Source organism: Emydura macquarii, unplaced genomic scaffold (genome assembly GCF_026122565.2).
Source record: "Emydura macquarii macquarii isolate MOO-44397 ecotype Brisbane River unplaced genomic scaffold, CSIRO-AGI_Emac_v2 contig_2473, whole genome shotgun sequence".
NCBI lineage: Eukaryota > Metazoa > Chordata > Testudines > Chelidae > Emydura > Emydura macquarii.
The window spans coordinates 33,701,545-33,729,500 of NW_027132610.1; the positions used below are offsets into that span (position 1 = coordinate 33,701,545).

General features: G+C 40.9%; 2 protein-coding genes and 1 long non-coding RNA gene across 5 annotated transcripts in view; 1 reads left to right on the forward strand and 2 right to left on the reverse strand.

The window, feature by feature from the left end:
- LOC137163109 (protocadherin-9-like) overlaps positions 1-4,904 on the reverse strand; it is a 659,443-nt gene extending 654,539 nt beyond the window's left edge. For 2 of the 3 annotated variants that reach the window (XM_067563214.1, XM_067563212.1), the window contains exon 1: positions 4,487-4,627. The gene's annotated coding sequence lies outside the window, so the exon portion shown is untranslated. Of the gene's footprint in view, positions 1-4,486; positions 4,628-4,847 lie in introns of those variants that run through there. The other variant, XM_067563213.1, reaches the window with a different exon arrangement.
- Positions 4,905-8,370: 3,466 nt separating this feature from the next.
- Positions 8,371-16,239, forward strand: LOC137163110 (uncharacterized). Its single transcript, XR_010922628.1, has 3 exons — positions 8,371-8,507; positions 15,815-15,948; positions 16,095-16,239. It is a non-coding gene; the product is annotated as an uncharacterized lncRNA (long non-coding RNA).
- Positions 9,655-27,956, reverse strand: part of LOC137163108 (protocadherin-9) — a 153,781-nt gene continuing 135,479 nt past the window's right edge. Inside the window, exon 3 of the mRNA XM_067563210.1 lies at positions 9,655-9,921. Within this exon, the coding sequence (XP_067419311.1) occupies positions 9,769-9,921 (153 nt within the window). The 3' untranslated portion in view covers positions 9,655-9,768. The remainder of the gene's footprint in view (positions 9,922-27,956) is intronic.

Below are 27,956 nucleotides of genomic sequence, written 5' to 3' on the forward strand. Positions count from 1 at the left end.
CAATGACATTTAGTTGAACTTTCAAAGGGATAGCGAAAGACACACCCATGACACCAAGGTGATCCCCACAGCCAAATTTCAAGTCCCTGATACAAAACATGGAGGCTCTGGAGCTTCTCTGCTAAACAATTGTACAAATTATTTTTAGCATGGGCAAAATAACATTTTCCCCTAACCTCGTTCTTCCTTCAGCTAGAATCATTCAGCCATTTAGTTTCCAAAAAAATACAATGTCACGTAGACACTCTGTATGGAAAATTTCAGCCCAAATAGTTTAGGTTTGGAAAAGTTACATGCAACTGAAGACAGGTTCTCATAATGGAAAGTGTTGGGCAAATTTCAGCATAGGTGTCATTACCTACACTTCTATAATAAATAAATAAAGTAATAATAATTCACTCAGATAGGTCCATTTCCTGGACCTACTTAACGCAGTAAACTCTCATACCTCATATGATGTACTCTGTGGTACTGAAAAACACTTTAAACAAGCTTATCTGGCAAAATTACTGAAGTCGATGGGCCTGATCCAGCATACCCTGCAGTTTGCCAAAGTGAGGGCAGCAGGATCAGTCCTAAATTCTTATTCATCACACTTGTGAAGGATTAGCTGAACCTCTAAAGCTAGCAGTCCATCTGCTTTGTTACCTAATCCTACACTCCTGAAGATACCACCTACTCTATTGTTCCGCTAAGCACTCCATGCCAGCCAGCTCTGTTCTCAGCTGTCACTGCAAAGTATGCCAAACCCCTTCGAATTCTCTGTGGTAGATTTGCAATGCTGGACATAGCCTTTCAGGTTTTAAGGCTATTTAAAGAGCAAAAAGGGGTTAGGAAATGTGACACTATAAAAATGGCAATATTCTGGGTTTTCTAATTACGCTAGGTCTGTTTATCCTATCAGTGAGTGTCCAGAGTTAAATGGTTTTTTGTTTTCCACCATTCCATCCCATCTACTGTCAAGAAAGACCAGTTGGGATTGTAACATGACGCAAAATGCTTTAACACATTCAACAATTGTGAAGTACCTTTATACAAAAAAAGAAAAGCTGCTTCCCTCCCTTACCTAGCATAATGTTTTCTGGTAATTGTCTGAAATAGATACAAGTATGCCTTTGGATCAGAATCCAAAAAGCCAAAGGACTAAAATAAGAAAATCAATTCCTGCCAACGGATCCCTGAAAAGCTCCAGCTAAATGAACTGATGTAATCTCAGCACAGGACTTACAGTCAGCAATGACAAAAGAATTCTCATTACTTCCAGAATCTCAAGGAAAGAGATTGAAACACGAGTATTTGCACATGGTAGAAATCAGAGATTATCGATAAGGCATGGACCTATCTAATACTTTGTTACTTCAACCCTAACAGCATCTAACACCACTTCACACAGGCCTCATGTGACCAAAAACAAACTAAGCCTTATTTGCCCCAGGATAGTGAAATTCAGACAAGTAAACAAAGTTGATGGCTAAAAAATATATTAAAAGTGAACAATCTGAGAAGATAATCTCTCTCTACAGCAAGTGTGCATCTATGGGTGAGTGGGTGCAGTGTTTTCTTTCCTGGCAAAATATCAGAGTGAAATATTAAAAGCTAAACCAATAGTTGTTGCATTGTCCAATTTTGCTTCCTCAGCAGGCTCAAGATTGACCTCAAGACTTTTACTGCTTAGCTGGTTAGCAAAATCCAGCCTCCAAACCCAAAAGGACATAGTGTCTCCTTGTCACTCCAGACCACTCTCTCAGCTTATCTTTCCAAATAGTTCCTGAGGCAGGATCAGCCCTACCCACCAGATATATTTGTTATCTATTTCCACTGGCCTGTGGAAGGGAGGCACAGTGTCTGCAACTCTTGGACAGGATGGCCTTAAAATGATACCATGAGAAGTAATACCAGAGCCTTGTCTACGCAGAAAACAGGCACTTGTTTAAAATGAGTTCTTAATTTCTTTTTTAAACCACTGTAAAGCCCCACACAGACACTACCTTATATCGATGTATCTTATGAGTGTCCACACAAGACTTTGCCTCAGTCTGAATTGATTTAAAAAACCCTACCTTTAAACTGCTTCAGCTTTTAGTACCAGCAATGCTTGAGACAGATGATTGGATCTCTGTATGGAAAGGGACGGCCCTATGTCACAGTCACAGTCAGTAAGGTCTATACAGATTTTTTTCTCATCTTCCTCTGCTATGGTAAAGCATTTCAACAAATGGAGAAGCTTAATTATATTTTTACAAAGAGGGGAAAAGCATTTGTAATTTGTTTCAACACAAGTACAGCAAGGTGACATATAATCAAGCATTCCTAGAGTGATGTATTAAAATGCTTTTCTGCAAACTCCTGCTTGGCATCTATTATGTAAAAATTCTCCCTCATTTCTTTTTTTTAATATATATTATTTACTCAAGTAGATCATTATGACTCATGCAAATCATTGTGATGTTAGAAGATAATATAACGTCCTTTCCAGCATAGTAAATCTTTTCCTTGAGCATATAAAAGGTTTGTTCATTAAGCATCAGAACAGAAAATATTCCTCAGTGAAAGAGAAGGAATAGGTACTCTGGTTCATCTATAATAATCTGCAGGGAAGTCAATGAATCAACAGTATTTGCTTCTTCTGATAGGAAATACTCCACTAAGAGGCCTCCAATAATCAGACTTCAGGGAGGAAAAAAAAAAAAAAAAAAAAGGAAAAATACTTATAAATTATTCTATAAGAAAAAGAAACCTATGTATACATCATCTGAACTTTTCTTTGTCTCCATTCTCTGCATGGATGGCTCTCCCAGCTCCAATGTTAATCTCTGAAAACAGTTCCATCTGGTCCTAACCGTTAAAGAATAGGAAACCTCTGTTCAACAACAGCATATTCAAAATTGAAAAGTGTTCTAACTCCTCTACATTAGAAAACAGTAGACTGGAAAATTGCAGGAGATTGGTTTTCATAGGCCCTTTGTTTACAACTGCAGTCTGTAACAAGACAGCTATGACTCTTTCTGCTAAGGAACCTGCTTGTGACAAGCAACCAGCTATGAGAGAGAGAAAGCTTTTTGCTTCCCGTAGTAGCACACCTACAACAAAAACTTGCATATGTCTGCAACACTGCTTTCAACCTCACCCCTTTCTCTCAATTTTTTTTAATTTTTATTATTTTAACTCAGGCAATCAGACTAAATACTATTAAAGAGATTAAAATCTTAGCTGTATAAGAAAAAAAAATGTTCTGAGCAGAAAAAGTTATCCAAGTAGTAGTGAAATAGAAAGGAATTACTATAAAAAACCCTCTCATAATCAGATATTGCTTTTATCACATCATATGCATTAAACTTCTCTGAACTGATGTCCTTTTCATCCTCATGTACTAAATTAAATATCTGTTCCTTGCAGAATTTGATTCATCTAAACTAGATTAAAATCAAATCATGTACAAAATCAATTTCACTTAAAGTACAATAATCCTAGCCCACTGAGGCCCCCTTCTAGTAATCACAATAAATGCTGCCTCTCCCCCGATGGCCACCCCTTCTTTCCTTCCCCTAGCCTTTCACTGGATGCATAATTTTCATAGTCTATTATAAATTGTGACCTTGTATATATTATTCAAGCAACTTGGTCAAGGAGCTGGAGGCGAGACAACCTCATTCAAACACTGCTCCAGAGTTTTCAGGTCAAGTTATTTTTTTAAATTGGGATTGGTATAAACCTCAAGGGATTTCTTGATTTAAGAAAGAACTACAAATATTTAAGCTGTCTTGGGGAGATTATGTTGACATTGGATCGTGGGATTACCTCTCAGGGATTTGGACTGGTTTGGCGTCTCATCAGGAAATTGGGCAAAAAGGGTTCTTACACAATGTTAATCAGATATTCAATCACTCTTTACAATAAGTGCCTTAAAAGGTAGCAAACAAATGAAAGAGAAAAAAAAAGTGTTGGTTTGCAGATTTGCATGAAACAAAAATAATCCTCCAGCATACAAAAACACTTTGCCTTTCACATCATTAGAGCTACTCCAGTAATGGTTAGCCAAATTCTGAAAGAAGCTGAGCTCTGGTACCTTCCAACAACCTCAGGACTTCTCCTGTTAGATTTGCAGATGCTCACTACCATGAAGGATTCATCCAATTAAACACTAATACTAATAATTAATAACAATTAGCACTTGTACAGCACTGCACCTTTCATCTGAGCATCTCAATGCACTCTCCATTAAGTAAGCCTCACAACAATCCTGTGAGGTAGGAAACTATTATTTTAGCTCACATGCTTGGAGCTGTCAGAGGGCTCAAGGCATAAGCTCCACAGCCTGATTCAGAATTGGACTCTGTAATCATACAGACCCAAGACAGAGTAGTTGAAAACAGGCTAAGAACTGAACTTTTATTGCTTTTACAGTTCTAAGTTTCCTTGACCAGGCATATATATGGAAAAACTAGGGATCACGGTGAGAGAAACAAACAGAGTTAAGAACACTTACCTGCTAGAAAAAAGAAGCTGTAGAAAGCAGCAGTTAGCTACAAAGTGCCACATAAGGACTTTAGTTGGTTGGTTCTACCAATTGTAAAGGGCCAGCCCCAGAAGAGCATGCTGGGAAGAAAGTTCCTATAAGCAGGCAAACTTTCACTAAGCCAGAGCTAGGAAGTCATTCTTAGGAACAAGGTGTGTTTGTGTCATGCCTCTTATAAATGGAGCTAGGTGAATAACTGATTTTTCAGTTCAGCCAACAAACTGAAAAATCGGGGGGGAGGTTAAAAAAACCTTTGGAATTTGTCAACAAACCATGTGCATCTAATCCATTCCTCCCTTTATAATTTTATCCTAATAGCAAGGGCATTTACCTGGGAAGTAGAAGACTTAGATATGAATCACCCCTGTAAAACAGGGACTTGAACTCAGCTGTTCTCTGTTTTTAGGTGAGCAGCTTAACCACCAGGTTATGCGGGTGCTCTCATTTTTTCCTCTTGAAGCAGTTCCCCTTTGAATAACTACTTATTCATTGAGCCAAAGAGAGAACAGCTGTACAGCCTGCTGAATAAACATTCACCTGGGAGGAGAGATGGATTCAAAACCCTCCTTTGAATCAGGCAGAGAGATTTGAATCAACATTTTTCTACCTGCTTAATAAGTGCCTTAATCAGCATGCTATATAGAATCAGTCCTACTTGCTGTCTCTTTGGCTTAATTAATATTGAAGTATTTCATATAAAATGGAACAGCTTCAACAGAAGAGATTCCTCCCCCTCCAGAACAGCCTATAGCCTGGTGGCTATGTTGCTCATGGGGAATCTGAATTCAAGTCTCAGCTCTAGCATCTGGAAATTCAAACCTCCACCTTCTAGCTAAGTGGCCTCAGTAGTAGTCTACAGGCTATAAGGGAAAACACACTACTGTCCTGGAAAAAGTTTTTTCCAACCAAAAGTAATTGGGTCAAATTCATGAATAGTTTTGGGTCAGCTGATGCTGCATTTTTTGGCCAGTAAACTATTGGTCTGAAAAATTTCACCCAGCTCTAGTCACTATAATGATTCTTCTACCTTCCCCCCCCACCCGATCACTTTCTTTCCAGAAGGATTATGCTACACTTCCGTTATAAAACCAACTAACAAAAGAGATAATCTATACCATAATTTGGTCAGCAGGAAACAAGTCAGGAAAATGGTATTACAGTCTTCCCGGAGCTGTGTCAAACACAGTATGGAGAGATTTTCCTGTTTAAAAGGAACAATTTTCTTGCCTCCCTTCCACCCACTGTATCAGATACATCTCTCCCCTCTCTTCTACCTGTACGTAGACTCACATATCCCCTATTCAACATGTTGCAGAAGATTTCAACACCAGGTTCAAACTGGAAAAGTAGAAGTTAAAGTAGTCTGGACTGTGATGGGAAACTCAGTCATATGGTTGATATTTTTTTTAAAGGTCCCTGACAGGTCCCACTGATTAAATAATCTACCTCTCAATATGCAATAATCTCTTTCTTACATGGCATCTCTATCAGATCAGAATTTAACTGTATTGGTCAATCTTTTAAAAAAAGCCAAAAGATCTGTTCTGTGTATCTTTTTTAAGGAACCACAGGTTTAACGGACAATTTCAATGTGTACAGAACAAGGACGACAGGCTACACTGGAAAAAAGAACTCTAACTAAACTTGATAGGAACCCACTTTCCATTCTCTCATGAAGAAATTCCAGCACCACTGACAACAAGACCTGCTGACTGGTGTCAGTCACTTTTCAAGCCAAAAGGGAACCATCTTTTCTATCTTCACTCATGGTCTCATAACTCCTTTATAAATAAATATACCAGCAAAAAAAAAAAAAAAAAAAAAAAAAAAGCCGAGAAAAAGAGCAGTAACAATGCAAACACCAGCCGCCAGCACAGTAGAATCTGCTAAACTGCAGTGAGAAGTTTGTGTTCTAGGATTTCTGGAGAGGAAAGACACAGTCTCTTTCACACAGCTGAAACAAGCTTTATTTGCATCATGTTACTTTGAATGGTTCAGTAATTTTATGAGCACGTCTGCCTGAACAAATGCATTATAAATGCTAAGCACCATCGAAGAAGCCTCTAACTTTTTAGGCTCACAGAAGAAAAACTACAATGGAATGTGTAGGATGTTGAACTAATGCAGAGATGGAAGTTCCTCTTTAATGCTCATTCTGGTTGTAAAGTTTTCTTTCAAACACAGAGGGTCATATTTTCGTACTGAATCGTCTAGAATTACATACAAGCAAGTCCTCACTCCACTCCACTCCAAACAAAATGGCACACTAAGGATAATAAAGTCACTTTTCTCTGGGACAGATATTAACAAAAATGCAACTCCAAAATAATACTAGCCTTTCTTCTAGGGCTCTTGTTTGCACCGAACCTATTGGCTATATCCATCTCCCTTACACCTGTGTGGAGCGATAAGTCAGCTGTACCAGTGAGTGAACAAAATCCACTTAACACTTTCTCAGCAGGCTCAATATCTGCTAACAGGTTGTTTCAGACAATGAGTGCCAGCCCATTACACTCCTGCGAAAAACATCTTATTTACAGTAGTGAAATGTTGCAAACAATTTCCACTCTTGTTAACAATGGTGGAGATCCACTCGTGGTAGCAATGTTTTGAGCCACTAGCTGCAGCCAGCATGTTAAGTACTGTGCTAATGAGACCAGAGTTAAACAAAGTGCTTAAAATGTTAGTAGGCCATACAACACTGCTAATGCCGTGGAAGCTAAGCTGTGTAGACAAGGCTCATACGAATATCCAACCGCTCCGTTTATGTATACTGTGACTCAAACAGTACTGATGACATTTGAAAATGTAGCAGTCATTTCCCAGCATTGGCAAGGTAACGGACAGATTAATAGCTACTCTGAAATTCTGCCTGGTGTTTGAAAGGTGATATTTTCTATCATGTCAAAGAATCTGATGTTTCATGTTTTCTTACTGACTAAACCCAGTTCATTAAAGTCATCAAAGTAAATGTTTTCATTAAAATCTAGTCAGCATATCTCCTTAAAAAGATCTCCAAATAAATCTAATCACCTACAGTATGATCTTCCATTAATTTTCCAAATGCTTTGTTAACATTTTACAGTTGTGGGTTTCTTTGATATCTCCTTTTTATGGACCTGCATCATATAAAACTGTTGGTTTCATACTTAAAAGCCACTTTCTAAAGCACATAATCATGTTAACTGGTAGCTAATTTGTTTTTGATTGTTAGAATTATATTTTCAAAGACCTTTTAATCATTTTTGACAATGTTTTCTCCAGCCTGTTTACACAGCAAAAGTTTTGATCTTCTAAAATGGTGTTGCTCCTTATGAAATTTTTCTCCCATTTAAAGTCAGTGGCCTCTACTGTCACAAACAGTACCACAGGAACATAAAATAGAATGCTGAGCTTCTTCCCCTGTAAAAGTTTAGTCCAAACTAATTCTACAGCAGTAACAACTGTGCTGGCTCACAAGCGTAGCAAACATGTTTGGGTTTTTTTCCAAAATATTATAGGCCAAATTTTCAAAGTGAGTTTAATCTGACCTCTAAATTTCTGCGTGCAATCTAGTGCACAGAGCATTTGCATGCATGTGAGGCATTCAGGATGGGATCCACAAAGATTCTTTTATGCCTAAATCTTGGGTTTATGGCCTAAATCCAGTTTTGGCTCCATTGTGATCCACAAAACTCCCCTTGAACCCTGTAAGTGCCTAAGTTTTCAGGGTAAAAGTTTCCTCAAGCCATCCACACTGGTCGATGCCTATCTCCTGTCTAAATCCTAGAGTGATTCAGACACCTAAGTCACACGCAGAGCCTGATCTGGTGGGCATGCTCAGAGGCTGCCTAACAGATCAGTTCCCAGGCAAAATCCACTCCTAGCACCCAGGTTAGAACCCTTAGTACAGTAATTAGGGCACTTCCCTAGGATGTGGGAGATGCTGGTTCAATCTCCTCTCTACCCCCACCAGAGAGGATGAAAGGATTTCAACAGGAGAAGCTCTCAGGTAAGGGCTCCAACCCTGAGATATGAGATATTCAATCTTTTCTGTTGAAGATGTTCCACAATGGAAAAAGAATGATTAGAACAGGGAAATAGAACCTGGGATCTCCCATATGAGTACCCTACCCACTGGACTACAAAGTCATTTTATTTCTCTCGCTCAATGATTATTTAAGGATTTATCCACAGTGAAATAGTCATTGGGCTAGTTTTGAAGACTGGTCTTGGGAGGCAGAATGTGAGTAGGTACAATGTAAGATTTGCCACAAGATCTGCCAACACACCTCAATTGTGACCAACAACAGATCAGCCATTCTGGTCCTGAGTATCATTTGAGCAAATGCTGTTAATCATACCAAACCATGCATGTTTTTTTTTTGTGACAGGCACAACTGGGAACTGAGGATAGGCCAGCAAGCTCATTTCCATATGTGACATAAAGCCAGAATTTTAACTTGGAATTTTAACCACAGCAACAGACACCCAAACAAATATTTTAAATATAATTAGAGTGAAATTTAGGTTTTACTAATTACAAACTGATTTGTGGGCTGGCTAGATGACCTGGTAGTGGCATGGTTATATATTGACTTTGGAACAATCAAGTACATAACCTATTATTTCTGAAGCTGAGAGATGTGGAGGCTATGCCCTTGCTCGGGTAGAGTGAACAATGAATATCATGCCATCATTATGACTCAGGTGGTAGCATCATTGCGTCTGGGCCTGGGGGCTTTTGGACCAAATCTACATTAAGACTAAAGAACGAACAGTCTGTCTGTGGGCATTTTGGAAGTGAGACCACTAGATTCTGAAATAACTCTATGCAGATAGGATAGATTTCAAAAGATGTCAGATATAAATGAAATAAAGCACATTTTTATTAATGAAGCGTTCATGCAATGAAGCATTCAGAAGAAAGTATCACTTAAGGTACAAGCATCGATTCTACTTCACCTTTGCTCCTGCGTGGTGCCAGTCAAATCTGAAGTTAAAGATCTCCTAAAATTTTTTGCAGAGAGAAAGAAATAACTCTGGTGTCCCAGACAACATCCCCTCTTCTGTGTAAAACAGGTTCTAATGTCTATGCTAAACATGGGAAGCTGTCTTCCTTTGCCTTCATGTATCAGTATTTAATTAATTATTCTGTAAAGCATTTGAGGTACCTTGTGGATAGAAGGCAGCATAATAAACCAAAATCCACTCCATTGTGCAGCTGTGAGAGCAACTGTTGCTGGCTTAAAAAGAAGCATCACTGATAGGGTTTAAGAGGCAACTGTATGCTGTCCTCTCAGCCTAAAAGCATTACTGTGGTTTGTGCTGAGGAGGGAGAGATTGGAGGTGGGAGGCGCCTGTTCAAAAAGCTGGTGACGTGAAGCAGGACACACAAGCCAAATTGCACCAAGGGTAAAAAAGATCTGAGGAGAAAGAGTGTGAAAAATCAGACACCGCAGGAACCCATAGAAAACAATATACTGTATCAGCTGGTAGCAGCTGCTGTCTATGGGAAAAGATGAAGGGAAACCAGAGTTGGGGCAAGTTGCTAAAACACAGAATTTGAATGCCCAGAGACACTTGTTTTGTACCCATCAAAACACATGAAGATTTTCAACTGGCAAAAAGAAATGCTTCACTTTCTGTTTAGAACCTGCTCTTTACATGAGACTCTGTAAATAGAAAGAGGAAAAGCTAATGTACAGTTAACCTCTAATTGTTGTTAAATATAGCTATGCATATAGTAATTCACGTCAATTTTAGCAATAGACTACTTCACTTCAGAATGAAGCATTCATGCTGAAAAAATTCTATTTTAATCAGAAGTTCACATTTGTCATTAGACTCGTGAAATCAGTAATCTTGCTCCTAGTACACCTACAGAAGGATGCTCTTTTAATTATAGAAGTGTGTGGCATTAACTCATTGGATTATGCATGAAAGTGGCCCTGGCATTGATAACCTTTTTCCCTTAGGCTGGAATTTGTTTCAGTGACTGAGGTAATGTTGGGTTTACTTGTTTACAATGATTTCACAAGCAATCAAAGCAAAACCAATGTGTTTGAGAGCTTCTCCACTTTTCATAAGCATTACAATTGTCACTTATTAAATTACATGCAGGCCATCATTCAACTACTTGAAAGGATTGTCTCTAGGATCATGCCTGGATTTTCTGTATAAATTGAAGATATTAACATTAGACTCTCAGTCTTTTATTTCCCCTTAAAATGTCATAATGAATTTTCAACTTTCTGTATTTCCACAGAATAAGTATGGGATTTTTTTTTTTTTTTTATGCAATGAATCTGGTGAACCATCAGTGAACCATGATCATATAGCAAAGGGTTATCCCTCCGCTTCTAATTCAAAGCTGGAGTAGAGCAATTTAATAGTATAATTTTTGGCTCCTTCCTTTCTTCCTTTCGTTTTCTACCATTCAGTCCAGCCAGGAGATACTTAACACCAGTGAAATTTACCCTTTGAGGAACAAAGGCATCTGATCAGAATGTATGTGATCCTAATCTCTCTGGCCCTCACCAACAATAAGAAACTAATTTGAGCAAAGATGCCGGCACTGGGGGAAGTGAGCTATAGAAACCAAACCTTCCCTCTTTTGCTGCTTGTGCTACCAACATCTAGGCTACTGGAATCTGCGTAAGCTAAAAATTAATAAAACAGATCTCACTGGGAATTCACAGGACAAGGTCTCAAACACATACTCCAAATGGACAAATCTCAAAAACAGGTAGCTTTAGTCCCAATAAAACTATTATAGATTAGAACTTGCAGAGGTCATGTAAATGTTGCTGTTCTAGTTCCCAAGGAGTTCTGCAGAAATCAAATGTTTAGGTACAGATTGACAGGTCAGAGTTCTTTACCTCTTCAATGAGTTCACTTTTTTGCTTCTTTATTGGCTTCTCTTATGGAAGCGCTGACTGGGCAAACACCTACTTGTAAGCAGGGTCTGAATGGACTCTCCCCTGCCAAGCTGGTATTTGCATGAGCACAGCCACCCTGCTTGGGTGCTCAGCATGATGGGACTGCTTTGCCAAAATGATTTGTGGTCTACACATCACTTTACTGTTAAATTCAGGGGTAATGAAGTGTTGTTCCCCTTACTGAATGTGCAAAGAGCAGCCGGACTGTGCTTAGCCTGTTCTGATTGAAGGGTCACTATCATCTGAACCAAACTGGCTAAGCAAGAGGCTCGGATGCCAGAGGCCTGTGAAGGTTGATGGGGTGGGAAGGGTGATGGGGTATTCTTTCTGGGAGTATGGGCTGTGCCTAAGAGTCCCAAGCATGGTTTGATCTTCTTCTCCCACTGTTCAAAGATAGAGCTAATTAAGATTTTATTAGGAATTTTGTTAAGTGCTTGCTAAAGCTGAAATCATCTAGTGTGGGACTGCTCCTGTCTAGCTTCAGTACCCACTAAGAGCTGATAATCACTGAGAGCTGAGACTTAGAGAGCTGGATGAAATCTCAAGAAACCACCTGGCAGAAGTCATAGTAGAAAAGCAGGTAGTAGCAGAAGGTGATGGTGTGCAGCAGAGTGGCTGGCATGGCAACTAGTGGGCAACTGGTGGAATGGCCTGTAATGCAACAAGCAGCCAGCCGGGCTGCTGGTGGAAGGGCCAGCGGAGCGGTGAGTAGCCAGAACTTAGTGGCTGGATAGCAGAGTGAACAAGGTGCCTTCTCTTCCCCTTCCCCGGACCAGTTGCACTTCTAAACTTCGGGTCTGCTTTGACTAAGGACAACAACTGTGAGAGGGGATGCAGTGAAGGGAGGGACACATTAAAGGAACTTCTTGTTGGTGGACTTAAGAACTTGAAGCAAAAGGAGACTGCCCAATGTGCTCTGGTTTTGCTCATGGTTTTATGCATGTGAATCCTGCTTTCGGCGTTTTCCCAAATAAATGCCAGGTTACTTTTCCCCTTTTATTAAAAGTCTCTTTTCTACACTCAGTCTCCATGCTTGCGAGAGGGGAAGTATTGCCTCTAGAGGCATGTAAGGACTGGTGTGTAATTGTCACAGTGGTTCTCAACCAGGGGTATGCAGAAGTCTTCCAGGGTGTACATCAACTTATCTAGATATTTGCCTGGTTTAACAATAGGGTACGTATAAAGCACTATTGAAGTCAGTGAAACTAAAATTTCGTACATACAATGACTTGACAATGACCTGTTCATACTGCTCTATACACTATATACTGAAATGTAAGTACAATATTTATATTCCAATTGATTTATTCTATAATTATATGGTAAAAATGAGAAAGTAAGCCATTTTTCAGTAATAGTGGACTGTGGCACTTTTGTATTTTTATATAGAATCATAGCGTTGGAAGGGACCTCAGGAGGTTATCTAGTCCAACCCTCTGCTCAAAGCAGGACTAACCTCAGCTAAATAATCCCAGCGAGGGTTTTATCAAGCTGCATCTTAAAAACCTCTAAAGATGGAGATTCCACCACCTCCCTAGCTAAACCATTCCAGTGCTTCACCACCCTCCTAGTGAAAAACGTTTTCCTAATGTCCAACCTAGACCTCCCCCACTGCAACTTAAGACTGTTGCTCCTTGTTCTGTCATTTGCCACCACTGAGAATAGCCTAGCCTAGCTCCATCCTCCCTGGAACCCCCTTTCAGGTAGTTAAAGGCTGCTATCAAATCCCCTCATTCTTCTCTTCTGCAGACTAAACAAGCCTAGTTCCCTCAGCCTCTCTTCATAAGTCTTGTGCTCCAGCCCCCTAATCATTTTTGTTGCCCTCCAATGGACTCTCTCTAACTTCTCCCCATCCTTTTTGTAGTGGGGGCCCAAAACTGGACACAATACTCCAAATACGGCTTCACCAATGCCAAATAGAGGGGAATAATCACTTCCCGCGATCTGCTAGCAATGCTCCTACTAATGCAGCCCCATATGCTATTAGCCTTCTTGGCAACCAGGGCACACTGCTGACTCATATCCAGCTTCTTATCCACTGTAACCCCCAGGTCCTTTTCTGCAGAACTGCTGCCTAGCTTGTCAGTCCCCAGTCTGTAGCTGTGCATGGGATTCTTCCGTCCTAAGTGCAGGACTTTGCACTTGTCCTTGTTGTACCTCATCAGATTTCTTTTGGCCCAATCCTCCAGTTTGTTTAGGTCCTTCTGTATTCCATCCCTACCTTCCAGGGTATCTACCACTTCCCCCCAGCTCAGTGTCATCTGCAAACTTGCTGAGGGTGCAATCTACCCCATCCTCCAGATCATTAATGAAGCAAGATTTTGTAAGCAAGTAGTTTTTAAGTGACGTGAAACTTGGGGATACACAAGACAAATCAGCCTCCTGAAGGTAGTCTGGAAAGGTTGAGAGCCACTGCCCTAACACATCTGGGGATCTGTCCTAGTGTGTCTATCCTAGGCCTGCAAGAACTGTGAAGTGTTTAGAAGTGGAACCCATTTCTAGGCCTCTAAACCCAGTGCTTCATGGGCTCTAGCTACTTAAACCAATGCTACTTTTGTGACTTAAACCTCTGTCTAGTTTCTGGCTACTAGTAATATCAAATAGGCCCATCAGGTCATACACATTTTGGGTCCAATTAAGGGGAGAGGGCAGCAACAATATGCATTTTGTGAGCACAAGAGGAATGGTGGGGTTAGTGATGCTGTCAGCTAGTACTCAATGTCCAAAAGGGGTTGTGTCTCCCTGGGTTGCAGCACAGCTGTGGCCTTTCCCCCCCTGTGGATTAGCAAGCAGATTCAGGGATTTGCTGTTTGATGGGCAGGCTACAGCTTTTCACAAGGTGTAGAGAACAGGAAGCATTGCCAATGCACACAGATCTCCCCAGCAGCTCTGGGGCCATTATGCATACTCCTAGCCTAGGCAGTCAAAATGCCCTTAGCAACTACTGCTCAGATAGTGCCAGTCCTCCATTGCCCCTCCCAACAAGGCTGTCTTTAAAACCCAGAGTATACACACAGTATAGGATTAGGATGTATACTTAATGGTGGGTAAACACCAGTATATATTTTCTTCAAGTAGATTAAATATAACCCTTTTTTCATTGTCCTTGAGTAAAGTAGCTTTAAAGAAGTAACATTTTTATGGATGCTACACAAAGAGTTCTGCCATTTTAAAATAATGCAATATTTCCAATAGTCAATGCCAGTGCAAACCACCTGAGCCCTTAAAAGCCAGCATTTAATTTTCTTCTAGCCCCAAATCATGCAGATACCCTTTCTTAATTATACACATTTACATTCGCTCTTTTTTTTTTTTTTCTTACTTAGTAACAGTGCCTTGGTGTCTGCGGTAATAATATTCTGTTCAGTATAAATGAAATTTCACAAAAATGAAGGTTACTGCATATGCAAGAGTGGGATTAAAAACAGAAAAAAAGAACAAAACACAGAGGTATCTACCATCTGGTTTCTAATAAAGCATAAGTCTGAGAGAGAGGATTCCTGGGTTTTATGCCCAGCTCTATGCCCCACATGGCCAAATCATGAAGGGGAAGATTGTAGCTCTAAGCCATTATTAGACTTCGGGGAATTAGGCCTCCGTGCAGGAGGCCAACTGTAGAGACACTGTGCCTTTGACAGTCACAATGTCTTCTAGGAGCACTGGAGAGAGTATGTACCTCAGTTGCTCTTGGTACACCTTTTTATGCAGAGTAGCATTCACTCCACTGCCACATTAGCCTAGGTAGCTGGGTCATGGCCCTTCCCTTCTCTGCCTCTCCACCTTTGGAAGAGGAGTAGCACTGTCAGCACTAGATTCCTTACAGTTTTTTTCCAGTCCTTGCATTTCTGGAATGCATTTTGTCTATCCCTATGCATACGTAGGCTCCTTATATTCTCCCCCTTTTACACTTGTGCAGGGCTAGACACAACATAGCCCTGTATTTCTCATTTCCCAAATGTACCAATTTTGAAAAAGAGACTGATAATATCTACCTCAAAGAGGGATTGTGAAACTTAATTAATTAACATTTTAAGAGTGTGAACGTCTCAAATGAAGGGCACTATACAGGTACAAATTATTATTATTATTCTTTTAGGGGTGGGGGAACATGATTATACTGTGGACTGAACCTTACCCTCTGCACTTAATACAGAGAATGCTGAAAGCGACACTGTGGTCTTTAACATATATTACTTTATTCACACAGCTCAAGGCAAAAAGAATTCTCCTGGCACCTGCTCTGGCACTCTGTGCTGTGAACCTGAGTTGAAAACAGGATTTGCTCTTTGTAAATGCAGACGTTTCATAGGTACCTTGTGTGGTCTCTATGGGGGAATGAATCAGTTGTCATGGGTACTTTCTGTTTACAATCCCACAGAGTGGAACTGGCATCTGCTACAAAGAGACAGTCTCTCCCTGAAAGCAAAATACTTGGGAGCAGATATTGGCTAGAGGGATGAAAGAGCTGCAGGGGAAGTTGGACCAAAGGGGAAGGAGTTAGAGAAAAGGAATGTAGGTATTAGCTGTCAGAAAATTAAAACTTACTTGGAAAGAAGTGGGGCACTAACATGCCATTCAAATGTTACAGTTATTATAGCTCAGCCATTTACCTGTATTGTTCATGTACTGAATACATACAAATATGTTTATTTTCCCAGATGTTTCAACGTGTAAAACTGTATCAATTACTGAGTCAGTTACTTCAAGTAAACTGAGCACAGAACTAGGAGCCAGTAATTCGTGAATTGGAACACTAACTTGCTGTGTGACCTTGAATAAGTCACCTGAGCTTTCTAAGGACCAGTGCCTCATCTGTAAAACGGGAGGTAATAAAATGTCCTGGTTTGAGGGGTGTTGTGATGATTACTTAATGTCTTTACAGTGCTTTGAAGTTGTCAAAAGCTACATATGGTAAGGCTCAGATCCTGCAAGCCCTCCAGGTATGGAACTCCCATTGAGCTCAGTGGAGGGTCTGTGTACAGAACGCTTGACAGACTGGGCCTAAGTTCAAGTATTATTAGTCGCGGTGCTGTATGTGGGGGTGTGGGGAGGGGAAGAGAGCGGGAGAGAGCAGTAGAAAAAAAGGGTAGCAATCACTTTAAAATGCGCTTTGTTAAAGTGATACTATCATTGCTTCTTTTATCAGACACATTTTAATCTTAAGGAAAATAAACATGTTCTAAACAAATATGAAAAAATAAATGACAGCTGATGGGGGACAGGGAAATATGCCATTGTTTCCTTTTACAGATGCTCCTATCCCCCCCCCCCAAAAAAAATAAAACCCAAACCATCCTACTCTCTCTAACATTACAACCAATTTTTTTCACTCCATAATTAGTTTGTGTCTAAGGCTCAGTTGTAATACCTTGGCATATTGTCAAAGCATCAGTATGGAGAAACCACAAAGCAGTGGCGTCCAGAGCATTATTGTGTTGTTATTCTATCATTAGACAGACTGGACATATTATCTTCAATGGTTTCTAGACAGAGAGACAGACAGACAGACAGAGAGTGCATGTGTACAATGATTGGGGCCTACTCTGCCAAAAATATATGTGACTTTCCCAGACTCATAAAGCCCAGAAGGCCACAGATGCTATTGAGAGGAAAAGTTGGCTGGCTGTGGAAAGGGGAAAAAAATAACCTCTAAAAAACAGCATTCCATAGATTCATAGATTACAAGGCCAGATGGGTCCATTGTGATCATCTAGTGTGATCTCCTGCATAACACAGGAATAGAACTTCTCCAAAATAATTCCTACAGCATATCTTTTAGCAAGACAATTTAAAAATTGTCATGATGGAGAATCCACCACGGCCGTTGGTAAGTTTTTCTAATGGTTAATTACTTTCACTGTTAAAAAGATATGCCTTATTTCCAGTCCGCATTTTTCTACCTTCAAGTTTCAGCTCCTGGAATCTATCACTATAAGGTATATTTTCCACTCCTTTCATCATTATTTTGGATCTTCTCTAGTTTATTGACTTTCTTCTTGTATTGTGGACACAGTATTCCAGCAGCAATCACACTACTGCTAAATAGAGAGGTAAAATAATCTTTCTACTCCTACTCGAGATTCCCCCGTTTATTCATTCAAGGATTTCATTAGCCCTTTTAACCACAGCATCATACTTGAAGTCCATGTTCAACCAATTAGCTACCACAAACCCCAGATTTTTTTTCAGAGTCACTGCTTTGCAGGATAGAGTCCCCCACCATATAATTATGGCTTACATTCTTTGTTCCTGAATGTATACATTTAGCCATATTAAAACACATTGTTGTTTGCTTGCGCCCAGCTTACCAAGTGATCATTTCTGCACTTCATAACCTGTATGCAGCCATCCCTATCAAATCTCAACCCCTAACGCTCAATGTAACTCCCTTGTACTGGCAAAGGATTGTCTTGTTACATCCATCAGATTGGTAAGATTGGCAGAAGTCCATCTACACCTTTCTCCAGCTTCCCAACCAAAGAACCTTTGACTGTTTCACTCACACCCTACCCATTTATATATCCCTTTTTGGACGGGACTTTTAAGCAGCGTAAACCAAAACTGCCACAAAAATATCTTTCCCTCCACAGTGAATTTTCCCACCAAAATAGTAGTGGCTTTACCTACATCTTAAGCAATATTCAGCCCAGGACGAGTGATGGGTTGAAGGTTTATAGATGTAAGGAGGGTCTGCTCAGCTCGCTGAGTGGGACAAGAGGCTTCAGGACCACACTGTATTTGCATGAGCACACCAAACCTGCTTAGATACCAGCATGATGGGAATGTTTTGCCCAAATGATCACTTTGGCTGGTATTGGGTTACAAATCATCTTAGTGTTAATGCAGGGGTAATGAAATATTGTTCTCCTTAATGTATGAGTAAAGGGAAGCAGAACTGTACTTAGTCTGAGCTGATTGAACTGACCTCATCTGAACTGAACTTGGTAAGCAGGGGGCTCAGATGCAGATGCCCCTGTGATAGGTAGAGGGGATGGAGACAGGTGTCCCTGCTGTGAGGTGTGGCTCTGCCTAAGAGTCTGAGGCATGGTTTGACCTGCCCTCTGTTCAAAGGTAGAGCTAATTAAGATTCTCTTAGGAGTCTTTTTGTTTCATTAAGTGATCACTAGAGCTGAAATGGCTTGTTGTGGGACATGTTCCTGTCCAGACTGCTTCAGCAATGAAGTTGTCCCCCCCAAGAGCTGGCAATCACTGAGAGCTGAAAATCACTAAGAAGTGGGAGGAACCCCAGAAGACTGACCTGCAGAGGTCACAGTAGAGAAGCAGGTGACAGCAGAAGGTGACAAAGTGCATCAGAACAACTGGCAGGTGGCCAGTGGAGTGGAGTGGTGATAGAGTGGCCTTCTCCAAAAAGGGTGGGAAGTGAACTCTGCAGCTGCACCTTTAAATTCTGGGTCTGCCCTGACTAAGAACAACAACTGTGAGTGGGGATGCTGTGAAGGGAGGGGCACATTAAAGGAACTTCCTGTTTCTGGATTTAAGAACCTGAGGCAAAAGGAAACTGCCCAGCATACTCTGGGGTGGGTGTTTTGCTCATGCTTATATATGTGAATCCTGCTTGTGGTGTTTTCCCAAGTTAATGGGAAAACATTTGATTTTTTTCATTTCCCCCCCTTTTTTTATTTTTATTAAAAGTCTCTTTTCTACACTCAGTCTTTGTGCTTGCGTGAGGGGAAGCATTGCCTTTAGAGGCACCCAAAGGCAGATGTGTAATTGTCCAAGGCTACTGGGAGGAGGCTCAAGCCAGTTTTGTGTTGTATTGTTGAAAGGAATCCCTAGATATTGAACTTGACCCTTGTTGCTGCCGACTCCAATTAGCAGAAAGGCCATTTGTGGAGGCTTTATATTATTTGAGTGCTTCCTATGTGCAGTAGAAATTTCCCTCCCACAGTGCACAGGCATAGTCCAACTGAAGCCCCACTGGCAGGGCATGGAGGAGAGTGGTAGAAAGCCTTTGTGGAGATGGTCTGGCTTCCAATTTATCTCCTAGGATTCTCACAGTTTTACCACAGCCCTTAGGCCGTGAGGGATTGCTATAGCATAATCACTAACATATATAGACAGGCTGGAAGGTACTGCAGTTATTATATCACCACCACCAAAGCTGAAAGGGAAGTGCAGGAAGAGTTAGTTTTAAATATGGAAAGCACCTATGTAAGTGCTGGAATTAAAGAGTAACTCTTCTGTTCTTGCAGAACAACCACATGATTATTTGGGCTCTACAGATTACAAGACAATGACTGGGCTTGGAACAGTTATGAATAACTAAGGCTTTTCACCACAAAATTACACCTATTTATGAAAATATCGTTTTTCCAGAATGCCGCTATAACCCACTATGAATGAATGTACTATTTATCTGTAGGGGTAATAAAATGCAATGCCCAATCCTTAGGTAAGCTCTGCAGAATCAGGTCTTCAGAGAGTAATTATTTATGACTTGTCCTACCGAAAAAGGAGAAAGAAAGAAAATAATGCAAAACGACTTGTACTGAAGTACCCTAGAGCAGCCAAAACATTCAGCAGCTCTCCAGATCATTTCATTTTGTCTCACAGAGAACACTCAGGGATTTTACAATACGAAGCAAACAATGAATATATAATTTTGCAATGCCATTTTAAAATGAAACCAATTTAATGATACAAACATTGAAAAGTTGTGACTTTGGTGTTTTGGATTTTCAGCTTTCTTGTTCTTTGTGATGGGGTCTTCCTGAGCACTTCGTTACTGGCGTCTCTCTCCCCAGAGGCCTGATTCTACAATGAGCTTCTCCCAAAAAGTGCAATGTGACTGTATTTTCAAGGCAAAATGGTGGGTGGGGATGTTGACTGTTTTGGTGGCAGCTTTGGAAGGCTTTCAGAGTGGGACGAAAGAGGGAATGGCCTCTCTTCTTTTTTCTTCTCTTTAAACAAGATATTCTGCCACCCCCTTTCTCAATTCCTGCCACCCTCTATCATTTCAGAATAAATCCCAAGGTGTTTGTTTACAGTAAATGACAGGTTGGGAGGAAATAGTAAGAAGAGATTAAAGCACAGAAAGGAGAGAGAGAGAGAGAGAGAGAGAGAAGCCTTATTATCCTTATATACAGATGATTGACTGCTCTGACTCATTAATCTTAAGGATATCATGTTCATCCTGCAACATGCTATATAAGTCAACAGTAGGGCAGCTTCTCTGGATACAAAATCAGCTGGGAAAATCTAAATCTATATCTTTAACAATGTCTGGATCTATATATAGCAGAGATAGTGTGACCTAGTGGAGGAGTGACAGTCTGGCCTAGTGGATAGACTAGTGGATTGGGAGTCAGGAGACCTGCATTCTATTCCTGGCTCTGCCAATGGCCTGCTGGGTGACTTTGGACAATTCACTTCCCCTCTCTGTGCTCCTTAATACTAACCTCCTTTGAAATAGCTTTGAGATCTATTGATGACAAGTGCTGAATAATAATAATAATAATAATACTTAGCACTTATTATGTGTGCTGACCTCTATAACCCTTTTCATCAAGTTAATCGGGCCATATTAGTGAGCTGGGCATATTTGCTTACAACTTTACTAGTCAGACTAAAATTTGAAGGATGTGGCCAGGTGTTTTCCTGTTGCACAAGACATTAATAACCCTCTCTGGGTTGCACCCAAAAGGGACACAACTTTGTGACATTGAAGCTAATCCACTCTCAACCTTAACAACAACTCTTGGAAGCAATCCAATGAAGTGTTGATTTCTCAAGAACCTTCTAGATAGTCTCAAGATGCAGGACAGGCTCTGTAACTGGCCTCCCCTATAGCTAACACGAATAGGTCCTTTAGATGAGACAATGGGAGGTAGTTGTCGAGCAATCTGTTCATACCATCCCTCTCACTCTTCTAACGGTATCCTCTGTGTATGTGACTTGAGCTGCAATGACTTTCTTATGAGCAAAAAGCTGTGATGCCAGACCTAATAGCTACTCTAGCACACAGTTTCTCAACCTGTGGTACGCGTACCTGGGGGTACATGAGACACAGGCAGGGGGTATCCGGGGAAAAACAGAGTGAGGGGGAGGCGGGCAGCAGCTGCCGACTTCTGGGGAAGGCACGCAACAGCCGCCCACTTCCTGCCTAGTCCCAGCTCCCAGCTGAGAAGTGAATGACAGCCCCCAGCTTCTGGGGGAGGCGGGCAGCAGCCTTCCGCTTCCCGCTGGGTCCTAGCTCCCAGGTGGGAGCTCGGTGGCAGCCTCCTGCATCTCGCGAGCTGGGCTCGCAGCTGGTTGACAGCCACCTGCACCCCAGCTCCAAGCCGAGGGACAGCCTCCAGCGCCCCGGCTTGAAGATAGGCAGCAGCCGCCTGCCCACATCCCTGGGTCCCAGCTGACACAGAAGCCTCCTCTGCCCCAGCTCGGATTGGGTGACAGTCACCGACTTCCTGGGCTGGCAGCCAGGCGGCAGCCGCCTGCAACTTGCCCAGGTGGCAGCCCCCCTCCCTGGCTCAAAGCCCAGTGCCCAGAAAACTTGTCAGTTTCACTGCTCTAGCTGAGCAGTGAAATTGACAACTGTGACAGCCCCATATTTCACCAATTACCCTTTTTCCCTGTCTCTCTCTCTCTCTCGCTCTCTTTCCCTGTCTCTCTCTCACCCCTTTCTCCTCTCAAATCTATGTAAAAAAAATTGGTGCAGCTCTTTATATTCCCCAGCACTGGCATATCACTCAAAGCCTCCTAGCTTTGGCCAACATCATCTCTAGCCCAGGTACATACTTGAGTTGCGCACCCCTGGTGTAAAGGTGGTAACCCTACCCACACAAGATCTGACATCTGTCATATCACGGCCTAATACACTCAGTCCTTCTTCCAACATATGGCTCACATTAGTCTGTAAATATAAAATCCCGTGGAAAATTGAGTGTTGGGGTATTTATTAAAATTTTCAGAAGTTAGGGGTACTTGCTACTTAAAAGATTGAGAAACACTGCTCTAGCACATCTTGATGGGTAGAACTGGGACTAGATGACAGAGGTAGATCACTTGAAATTACCCTGTTTTGCTCACTCCCTCAGAAGCATTTCGCCACTGTCAGAGACAGGATACTGGGCTAGATGAACCATGGATCTGACCCAGTATGGCCATTCTCATGTTATGATCTTATGATGCCATCAAATCAGAAGCGGTAACCATTTTAAATTTTGTCTTAGTAACAAAACTATGATTGTACATTATCTTGGGTAGGATAACCAATGAGAGAATAATTTTGTAGCACAAGGTGACCTTGAACAAAAGTTTATCCCTCTCTAGGGGTGAGATGTAAGTGGACTGCTGGTAGTCTTCATGAATTGACGACATCGTAGTTTGCATCTCATTCAAATGACAAGTATACAGATTAATAACTAATGTATTATTAATATGCATTTATTTCCTCTGCTGTATCCAGTTTTATAGCAGGATGCATAATTAATGTGCTATTTTAATCGTGTTATAATAACAGAAGTCTCACAAAGAAAATTCACTACTGGGTTAGGTGCAGTCAACAATGTCTAGTGGGAAACATTTTCATGTCAACTATAAATAAATAATTAGAAAGATAAACAAAAATGCATGTCACTTGCATAATTAAGGTAAAAGGATTTTCTACAGTTATGTTAAATATCAACGTGAGACACAGCAGGATTCTTTATTTTATTTTATTTTGTTTTTAATACAAGCCACACAACTGAAAGACAGCAGAATGGAAAAACTCAGCTAGCTATTGAGTTACTCATTGCTCTACCATTCTTATAAGGTCTGATGTGCCTCGGTGGTTTATTTCTCATAAGCTACTCATGAACAACGAGAAAAAGCAAACTGACAAGAAAAATGGCCAGCAGAAAAAAGGGCATGAAGCACTGATGCCTCTAAATGGAGAATGCAGGTCCCCGTACTCTGACAGCAAATGCATTGATGAAGAAAAAGCACTAGCCTGGTATTGGCAGCCCAGTGTAACTTGTGACAAATTAAATGTTCTAGACTTTGCACTTCTCTGTGCAGATTCTTATATTTGTAGTAAATATACTACTAGAGGGTACATATTCAAAGATTGACACTGGTTTTAGCTAAGTGACTCTCTAAAAAGGAGCGCCATGCTGAACCATGTATAGTGCTTTCAAAATTTACTCTCTAGAGTAGAAACCACTCTCAAATTATTATAAAATGATAATGACCGAGTTACATAAATAAATCTGCTTAGCATCAAATTATATCAATACTGTGTGTCAAAAAACCTTTCTAAGTCTAATATCTATTGAAGGTTTAAACTTCCTAATCTTCTTACAGGAACAGATTTTTAATACAACAGACCTGGTATTATTCACATACATAGACATGAAGTTATCCATGAAGTTCTTTATTTGTGTTTGTTTTAAGAAAGTTTTATCCTTTTTTGACTGCAATAACCTCTTAGCAGATAAAAATAATAGTTGTCTTCCTTTCTATTTATCAGACATCGATCTCTCTCTTTCTGTCCCTTATGGTTTTTTTTTAAATTATCATCATGGCCTTTCTTCTATTTACTTATGTAGACTTATTAAATCATAGATGGTTGTGATGACACCCAGAATCATAAACTACTGTGTTACCATTCTGCCTTAGCAAGAGTGAGAGCTATGCCACTGCTAAGCTGTGTGTCTTTCCCTGACACACCAGCCCATCTGCCGTGTCAGCAAACTCTACAGGACTCAACCAATCCAAATTTTCCCTTGCAGGTAACAACCAGTGAACCCCAATTCCCAAGTTCCCTAGACTTGTCTCTCGTGCAGGGTCCTGTCCCTCTTACTGGACACTCACAGAGGTAATACCAAGTTCACTGCCTCCAGAGAGCCAGTATACAGAACTGCTTGTTAACTCAGCTGGGGTTATACACTCTAGTTTAATCTACAGCACTGAGATGGTTTGTGTAAAACGAACAATACATTTATTAACAAATACGATAGATTTAAGAGATTTCAAGTAAAAGTGAGATAGATAAGAAAGGGTTACAAACAAAACAAAAATAACACTTTCTAGTGACTAAAATTTAATTCTAGCAAGAATATTGCCTAACATAGTTTCTTACTCACCCCAAATTGTCAGCATTCTCCAGCCTCTTTTAGTAGGAGGACACATCTTTCATAGGTACAAATCACTGGGTTATTTGTTCTCTCAAGTGATAGATAAGTAGGGGGTTTTCACCCCTTTTTTTAATAGTCCAGTAAACCTTTGAACTGTATTTTTTAAAAAGTAAGTTCCTCTTTCCTACTGCTTGTTCTTCAGGGTGCAGGCACCAAGTCCCCTTTTTTCACCCACTGGTCAATTTGCTTCTTTGATTAGCTTGACCACTTTGTTTATCTTGGATGGAAATATACTTCTATTGTCCTTTGCTTGCAAAGCCTGACCCTCACAGAAAAGCAAATCCACATTTCTTTGTCTAGTACAAACCTGTTTATCTGTTCTTCTCAGATTGCTTGGTCTGAACATATTTTAGAAACGTATTTCCAGACCACATACATAACTCTTTATACAATAACCATCCAATGATATTCATGACCAGCTTTCATAAAAGACCTTACTCCAAGCACTTTTACAGTACAATATTATTATATACAATCAGTTGATTCAATTGCTTATTCTTTGGGGTTCAGAAACCCAGTTTTCCCCTTCATGCTCCCACTCCGCTTCCTCCCATGAGTCCCCCCGACCCTCCACTCGCTCCTCTACACCTCTTCCTCCGAGGCCCACCCACTTGCTCTCCTCTACTGTAGAGTGGGCGGGGAAGGGGAGCTAAGGGAAAGAGGCAGAGCGACAGCGGGGCCTCGGAGAAAGTGGGGCTATACTCTAGGCTCCAGAGGCCCCTCCACTTCTAGGGAACTTCACTTCCAGCACTCCCAAGGCAGTGGGCCGGCACACCTCCAAAGGGAGGTGATCCGCAACACATCTGCAACATTTGCCCTCCTGCATAGCCAGCCTCTTTGGGAAGGCTTTGCCTCCCCCCAGCTCTTATACGAGCTGCCCAGGAAAGCTCTTAAATTGCTCTCTTCATCTGTAGGCCTCAAAGTACTTTATAAAAGCAGCAAATATCATGCAGATGGAGAAACTAAGAGTAAGAGAAATTCAGTGACTCGCCTAAGGTTTCAGCAGGAATAGAACTCCTGAATTCCTGTCCAGTATCCCACTTATTGGGCCATATACTTTGCTACAAAAAGGAAAAGAACAAAAGGGAAAATGTACTAAAAATGATGATGTAACATGAAAGCTATGAAATAAACTGACAAATGCACGGAAAATTGGGAACCAGATAGTTCAGGGAATTGAGAGATAATAGGTGATAGGGCTTTTCTGTGCTAGGTTACTGCGTCAAATCCAGTCCAGTTTGGGGATAAATTATATTGGCACCATTTGATGGCTGTTTGGTCACCAATACAGCATGAACAGGCCCACCAATGAGGAGGGCAAGGGGGGCAACTGCCCAGGGATCCAGCGATTTAAAATGGCTGGGCTGGATGGAAAAATACATATGTATCCTCCTCCCCTCCACGCACCCCTCTTTCCTCGAGGCCCCCATCACTCGCACTCTCCAGCCCTTCCCTGAGCCCACCTTATTTATTATACACCATGCAGCTTCCTGGGTGGCTGAGGAGATGGTACCTGCTACTCAGCTTCCCAGATTCATCAGTAATCTCCCTGGGGCGTTCAAGGGACCTGGGAAGCTGAGTAGCAGATACCGCCTCCTCAGGAATGCCCAGGAACCTGTATGGCACATAAGGAAAAACTTCCAGTGGAAGCCCATTTGGACCTTAGCCATCCCTTTCTAAGGGGGCCATTGACTGTTCTGCCCTGGGGCCTGGAACTGCTGTCAGTGGGCCTGAGCATGAGCTTGTGAGACTTCAGTCCAGTTCCTAGTGGATCAGAGCCCACATTAGGAAAAGAAAACACCTTCATAACTGGCATCCTTTTTGAGACTTTAGCAGCAGCAGCAGTGTGGATTAATAGGGGGAGCTGAGAAGCAGTGAGGCCAGGAAGAAGAACATTTGGAGTAAAAAGCACACAGACAAGGGTTTTTGGCAGTAGAAACAGTGAGGAAATATGGATTTTTTTGTGAAGTCAGAAAGTAGTAGTTTGTCTTCGCAAGAGCTTGGATATGCAGAGGGAAGCAGAGAAAACAGTCAAAGATTACACTAAGGTTATGGTCCCAGGAGACAGGAAAGATAGTGAAGTTGTAAATGGAGACCGAGAAGGGAGGCAGAGGAGAGGGGCTGAGAGGACAGATAAGAAATGGTTTATGTTTACTAGGAGTTTAAGTGTCACACACTTTTTTTTTCCTTTTCAGTTTTAACAAGTGTTCTGAAACACGAAAAACATGGATAGTATCAGGAAGGTAGACCTTCCTGTGGAACCATTGTCACTTTGGGATTATTTTTTTATACCTACCAACCTTGATAAGTGTTCTTTTGGTCTGATGCTCTGCTCTTTGCCCTTCTAATTTGTGCCTTAATAATTCAAGGATTTCAGAGCAATGGAATGCTGTGATTCAGAAACAAACCAATGAATTAAGGAGAGAGTCATTTTTATTTTAAAAATTAAGGTTGTGACTCAAAAGGATATAAAACAAGGGAAATCAAATATATATGTGTGTATGTTTAAATAGGAACTATGTTTGTGCAGGAGGTAGATGGATATGTACATAGACACACAATGAATGTTCTTATATGTACATGTATGTTAACATAACGCTCTGCAGACATATACAGGAGAATAAAGCTCAGACGTTTTCTTTACGAGGGTCAATGGACCATCTGTATTTCTGTAACTCCACAACTTAATCTTGTAGTTTGTTTTTCCTGTCTGAAGAGAATTTTTTAATGCTGAATGACTTTGTGTTATAAATCTGCTCCTTGTTAGCTAATGCTGCCTTTACAGTCCAGATGTACTAGCTGTCACCCACCAGTTAGTCATAATATGTGGTGAAGTGCACTATATGCTGCTAAACTAAATGATTTTTTTCATTACATTATTGTAGTTTATTTCACACAGAGGCAGAATGCAATAGAAATGATAAGCCAAAGCTGCATACTCCAGATCATTATATTGTTCAGTTTTACAAACATCCTATATTTCTCCCCCCCCCCCCCCGCAAAATAAATGGCATAAACAATGGATCCATTTTTCCCAAAGTGAGATATCATTCCTGTGGTGCTGTGTATTATCAGAGCAACATAATGATTGCAAGTCTGCTACCTACTGATGTATGCTACTGAGCTGTGGAAGAAAAACAAAAGTCAACTTTTAAACTATACCATGTAGAAATCAATTCCTGAATAGATAGTAACAACAGAACAATGAGGACCATAATGTTGCCTTGTTTTCTGAAAGCTAAATTGCCTTTGTAGTCATAGTAGAAAATATTGAATTTTTACACCACACACACAAAAGTCACTATCACTCTTTCTGTGAAGTTTCAGCAATTATTTTCTTCATTATCTTCTCTACTGATAATGAAAATTAACATTCCCTCA